Raw genomic sequence first — 6,202 nt, 5'->3', positions numbered from 1 at the left:
TATATTTTGATGAAATATAAATATAAGTATGGTACATCGCACTTTATTATTATACACTCACTCTAAAATATAAGACATGGCAGAGCGAGTAGTTGTGAATATATGTATATATAACATTTTTTAAGAACATGTCAATTTTTCATGTATGAAAACTTAACATTGTGGTAATTTAAAAAATAAACACCCATGGTAAAATTCAGAACGTGACAATTTTGACACTGTATTGCCATTGAAATTCTATATGAGTTGTTCTAAATCAAGTGCGTATCCCTTCAACTTTTATTCAAGTGCAACCATGTTTTATCTACACAAACATGGCAAATATAAAAAAATAGTGTTCTTCAATCTAACATAGTAGTTTTCAGCAAAGAAATTGCCATGTTTTAGATAACAACTTGAACAATTGCACAATAAACTGCACACGGGTTCAGTTCAGCCAAAATTGTAGTTTGCCCACTTTTAACTTGGTGTAGTGGGCGAAGTGATCCAACATCACCCAACGCAGGTCAGAGATGGGGGTGTCGGACGGTTGTTCGTCCCCGCCACCACAATGGATCATGGGCTCATGGCGCACGACGGAAGGCCAATTAAGACCTAAGTTTGCAGTGGCCGCGGGTTTCATCGGAGCCGTGGAGGAAACGAAGGTAGGGGAAAGGCGTCCTGTGTAAAAAAAATTGAGAAAAGGCATCCTCTGTGATTTATTTTACTTTTTTGATGAGAAACAGGCGTCCTCTGTGTATATGTTCGTAGGCCCAGCCCAGCCCAGCCTAGATCCTTGTCCGGCCCATATCAAACCCCAGCAACGACGTCCGAGCCGAACCACCCATAACTTGGTCTCGGGTCCGGCTCCGACCAACCCTTCTTCCTAGGGGTTCAATCCTCACTACTCGGCGCCGGTGTCTCCTCCCTCCTTCCTCCCCCCAAAACCCTACCTCCGGTGCCGCCGGTCCTTTCTCCTCAAAAGTCAGGCGAAAATTTCGCGCGGGCGATCGGTGAAAGGATGGCGGCGACAGAGGGGGAGACGAGCCGGCTGTTCCGCGTCCGGCGCACGGTGATGCAGATGCTGCGGGACCGTGGGTACCTGGTGGTGGACGCCGACGTCGACCTCACCATGGGCGAGTTCGTCGGGCGGTACGGTGACCCCGTGCGCCGCGATGACCTCGTCATCAACCGCGCCAAGAAGGACAATCCCGACGAACAGGTGCGCCCCCTCTCCTCCCCCCCCCCCCCCCCCCCCCCGGCGAGGGCATCGATTGATTGACGGTGTTGGCAATGCCCCCTCCAGATCTACATCTTCTTCCCGAACGAGCCCAAGCCCGGCGTGAAGACGGTCAAGAGCTATGCCGAGAAGATGAAGCAGGAGAATGTCTACAATGGCATACTCGTCGTGCAGCAGGCACTGACCGCCTTTTCCCGCAACTTGCTGCTTGGGTTATCGCAGGAGAAATTGCAGCTCGAGGTCTTCCAGGTCACGCTCTACATTCATGCCTCGCGCTCGTATGACTAATATCCAGTGCCTCTCGCCATGTCTGATGTTTAATGTAGCGCTGTCCTGCAGGAAGGGGAGCTTCTTATAAACATTAAGAATCATGATCTGGTTCCAGAGCACGTGCTCCTCACAAAGGAGCAGAAGAAGACGCTGTTGGAGAAATACACCGTGAAAGAAACTCAGGTCATACAAATTTGCCAACCCTTTGCCCACTGTAACCGACCTGATATTCTAATCGATGCAAGCATGCCATTATGTGAAATGTATTTCTGTTTGAGCCATGTATAAGTTGTTGATAATCATCTGAGAACAAACAATTATAACTATAAACCATGACACTGTATTCCAGTATACCTTCATGTACATATTCCAGATGTCTGTGTTGGGATGAAACACATTATTAATTTGAAAGAAAAGGTTCCCTCTACTTCCTCAAGCTATATCTCACCAAACTAGTTTTCCTCACCAAGTACCAGGATCATACCCCCTAATAATGAAATAGTAAGGATACAATCTTACATAATCCTAATTGCAGAACTACTAGCCCATATCCCGATGTCTGCTACAAATAGTAGATAAGCGATTTCTGATAATAAGATCCATATACATATGTGGATGAATATCCTGGCCAGTGTTGTGTTAATTTGCTTTCAGCATGACAACTGTTAAGTCAGGTATGTTTCTTACTCTTTAAGTCACCTTGATTCAACAATTATGGTTGGTCGTAATTTAGAAACGTGTGAATCTATATAATTAAGTGTAGAATCAAAATGAGCAACAAACTGATCATGTGTAAGACCATAGCTGAGGTGCTACTTTGATGAAAGTAATATGGTGATGTCATGAACGGCTGGGAATTTTAGACACAGGTGGAAAAAGGGTAACCTAGTAGGATGTACATGCCAGAAGCTCTTCTAGAACTTGAAGAATGATGCTATATAGTCTGCTTCAGATGTCTTCCTTTCAGAGTTAATGTGTACTTAAGGATTCTTAGATATATGAGCATTATGTTTCGCGGAGGTTAGTGAGTCTATGGGTGTTCTACTGGCACTGGTGTGGTGCATATTTTCTACAGTGGTACTTGGTCTGTTGGGTAATGTTAGAGATAAGTATACTGGAATTTGTTACTCTCATATCAGTTTTGGTGTACTTGTTTGTTTCCGTGCATTGTTTGTTAAGTTTTAAGATGCATAATGCTCTGAAGTTAGTAGGAAGCTGCATTGGTTTAAGGGTTGCTTACCCTTTTCACTTGGGAGTGGTTGAACGATTTGCATTGGTCACATTTTGCATTCATCAATTTTCATAATCTCATTCTTTAGAAAAGTTTGGCCCCATACGTCTCTTTGTTTTGACGTAAAACAGCAGGAGCTCTTCCAGTCAATAGTATAAGGAGAAATGTCTTATGTACACCAGTAACAAACATGCAGATATTAGCCTCTATTATTATAGCAGTACTCTAGGTTCTGATGATCTTGTGCTACCTTGTGATGATGCAGCTCCCTCGGATTCAAATCTCGGATCCAATAGCAAGATACTATGGCATGAGGCGTGGACAGGTCGTGAAGATCACCAGGCCCAGCGAGACTGCTGGGAAATATGTGACGTATCGCTATGTTGTCTGAACTCGAGAGCATATCTGGTGCACTGGACCATGGTTGCACATCGAAAAATGTTTGAATAATTCCCAAAAAAAATTTAGTGCACTGACACAACGTCATTGGATGTTGTCACAAAATTTCATATCAAAATTCGAAACATTGCATGGGATACAAAAATGACAAATTTGACATCAGTGTGATGATGGATCAAATCTAAAACCCAACTTATATTAGGTTCACATTGATGCCAAATTTATCATTTTTGCATCTGGTGCAATGTTGTGAATTTTGATTTGAAATTTTGTGACAAACATCGAATGATGTTGTGTCAATGCACTATTTTTTTTGGAATTTTTCAAACATTTTTCGATGTGCAACCATGGTCCGGTGCACCGATAGAACCAATTGCCCTGGTGTACCAGATGCGCCCTCGTCTGAGCTCCACTACATTCTCAAGGGTCGAGATGTTCTGCAAGAACTGCTAGTTAAAATGCTAGCCTCCTCAGTAGTAGACGCTTGTTTTCTCGAGGAACAGAAGTTACTTTCTGAACCGCCTTCGTGCTTTGTCTTTACATCTGCTTGTCAATTTGACATGACTCTGTTAGCTAGCATCTAGACATAGATTTCGGTAGTTCTGTTCTTTTTCGGCCTGCTAAATAACTCTTTGCTACCCGAAATAGTCGGTCTGTCTGAGAGTTCACTTTAGTGCTCCTGTATTTAGCTGAATATAAATGGTATGACCATTTAATCCGTTACAGTTGTTTGTCTGACGAGCAAAGTAAAGCTTCCAGCATGAGGTAAACCTTAGCTATCTTTGCGTTCCCTATGCGATGTGAGGGGTTGTTAATGATCGAAATCATTTTTTTTCCTTTTCTGGTTTGACATTGCTCACGGCTGACCATTTGCATGCTTGGAGGCAGTTCATTATCAACTTCTCTCGCCGCAAGGGTTGCTCAGAACTTCAGATGGAGTCCGGAAGGACTGCCGTATTATATCTGTTTGGTTTGGTTTCGCCATAAACAGTTATACCCAGAATTTACCAAAAAAAACATGAGAGTACATAAAACGTCAAGATTATCAAACATTTTCTTCTCAAAAGACCAGATCCCGTTATCTTCAGAATAATTTCTACACGAAGATTTAAGAAAATCAGGCAAGGAGCCTACAAATACAAAGAAAGGTACTCCAGCAATTTATGAGCCACAATGCAATGACTAGGCACGCAGTGGAGGCATTAAAACGCTTACTCCCTCAGTTCCATAATATAAGAATTTTCTTACACTAGTATAGTGTCAAAAATGCTCTTATATTACGGGATGGAGGGAGTACCTTTTTTAGGAAAATTAAAACAATTACCTGATATTGTTGTAATATAAGTATTCCAATACCAACAACACCCAATGGGTCATAAATGCCAACAAGGATTCTTCAACTTTTGGGTCACCTTTTTTTGTTGAGAAACCTGTGGCCCACCCTTCTTCGGAACAGAAATTTGACAAAATGGCACTCACTCCTTTTGTGTTGGGGCCCGCCTGTAAGGGTGTATGTCATTGGTTTGAGGTGTCATGTCTGTTTTCTCTTATTCTTTTGCACATTTTAACTCATGAAAAATTATTAAAATTTGTGAAGATTTTAAACAAATAGCAAACATCTTTTGAATCACAATATTTTTTAAATGTATGGACATCTTCAAATTTTACAAACATTTTAAATGTTTACAACGTTAAAATTTATGAATATTTTTTGAAATCCATGATTATTTTAAAAAGATCTGGACATTTTAAAATTTCATGTTTTTATTTACAATATTTTTTCAATACAGGATTTTTTAAAATTCAATGAACATCTTTCTATTCAACGAACTTTTTCAAAATAAAACGAGAGCCGTTTTTTAATAAGATAGCAGTGCAGCGAGCGAAAAAATGTTAAGCGAGCTAGTGGAGCAAAGAGCCAAGCTAGGCGAATAGGAGCTGGCCCATGTGTTAGAACATAATTAAAAGCCAAGCCAACGCAGATTAAACCAAATTAAAAACTAACTTGCTAAAGGAAAAAAAAAACTGACCGCAGTGAAGAACGGTGGGGCGTAACGCACTGTAGTCTCTGGCACCCCTCACGTCGTGCGCCTCCTATGCGGTATTGTGCGTACTTATCTTGCTGAAACATTTGGTAACGTGTTTACGAGCGCAAATGAGCATCAGCTGTTAATAAGAAAACATGGAATAGAACTATTGGGATGGTGCGTCTAGAGATGATAAACGGTAAAAGAGAGAGATTGTGCACATTATAGGGCCTGAAGTTCACTATGTGGGATATATAACATGAAAGCATTACAAGGCCTGAAGGTCAAGTTTGAGACACTTTGCCATCCGTCTGCAAATGTAGATGTTCCTTCACGTTAGTCCAGTATGTCACCATGACCTGAGCATCTATGTACGCAGACATAATAGGCAACTCACTAATATCAGGGTATTGCTAAGAAGTACTCCCTAACTAAAATAGTTTTGTAACAATTCAATAGTCATCATAGTTTGTGGTCTTCTACATCCAGAATGGCGACACATAAAGATAACATGGCTACAAATGTACCTATACATTTTGTATTTATACCTAGATACATTGAGAACAAAGGGAACCTTAAGAATTGGCACCAAAATTCTGGTGCCTACCTTTGCTCACCTCCAGTAAAAAAATGACAAGACAACTAATATAGAAGCAACAGATCAGCAATGTGAACTGAAAGAAAGGAAAACTATGATGAAATTGTGCACCATTAGCAACAAGCAATTAGTGCTCCAAACCAAATGGGAGCCATTGTCAGCAAGAGTTACATTTCAAGTGTATTGTGTGTATGTGTATAAAAACACGCATCATGCTAGTTCATGATCCGAAATATATAGGTAGGAAGGTGTGGAAGATAGTGACAAAAGATAACAATTAATATTAAGTAAACTGGTGTGCAGTGAACCATTATATTAATTTCAAAATACAACAATGTAATTATTCATCTTGACTGAATGACCTTTCACCAAAGTCAAAAAGCATAGTGAAATAGTCAGCTGCAGAAATTTTGATCAAAACTGTCGCATTGAAATCAGCAATTTGAAAAAATGGCACA

The 6,202-nt window shown here is 40.7% G+C and overlaps 1 protein-coding gene across 2 annotated transcripts; it reads left to right on the top strand.

Annotated features, from left to right (window-relative positions):
- Positions 1-854: 854 nt before the first annotated feature.
- LOC123427065 (DNA-directed RNA polymerases II and IV subunit 5A-like) lies at positions 855-3,894 on the top strand. 2 transcript variants are annotated; one of them, XM_045111010.1, is made up of 5 exons: positions 855-1,201; positions 1,286-1,468; positions 1,559-1,672; positions 2,986-3,119; positions 3,461-3,894. In XM_045111010.1, exons 1-4 carry the CDS (start codon positions 1,001-1,003, stop codon positions 3,109-3,111), a joined length of 624 nt encoding a protein of 207 aa, XP_044966945.1. In that variant the 5' UTR covers positions 855-1,000; the 3' UTR covers positions 3,112-3,119; positions 3,461-3,894. The 2 variants fall into 2 exon arrangements, with proteins under 2 accessions (XP_044966945.1, XP_044966944.1); XM_045111009.1 differs by having other exon boundaries at positions 857-1,201; positions 2,986-3,894.
- The last annotated feature ends 2,308 nt before the right edge of the window (positions 3,895-6,202 follow it).

The sequence above is a fragment of the Hordeum vulgare genome, chromosome 2H (assembly GCF_904849725.1).
Source record: "Hordeum vulgare subsp. vulgare chromosome 2H, MorexV3_pseudomolecules_assembly, whole genome shotgun sequence".
NCBI classification, from domain to species: domain Eukaryota; kingdom Viridiplantae; phylum Streptophyta; class Magnoliopsida; order Poales; family Poaceae; genus Hordeum; species Hordeum vulgare.
The sequence above is the reverse complement of the archived record's forward strand: the minus strand, read 5'-3'. Positions and strand labels throughout refer to the sequence as shown.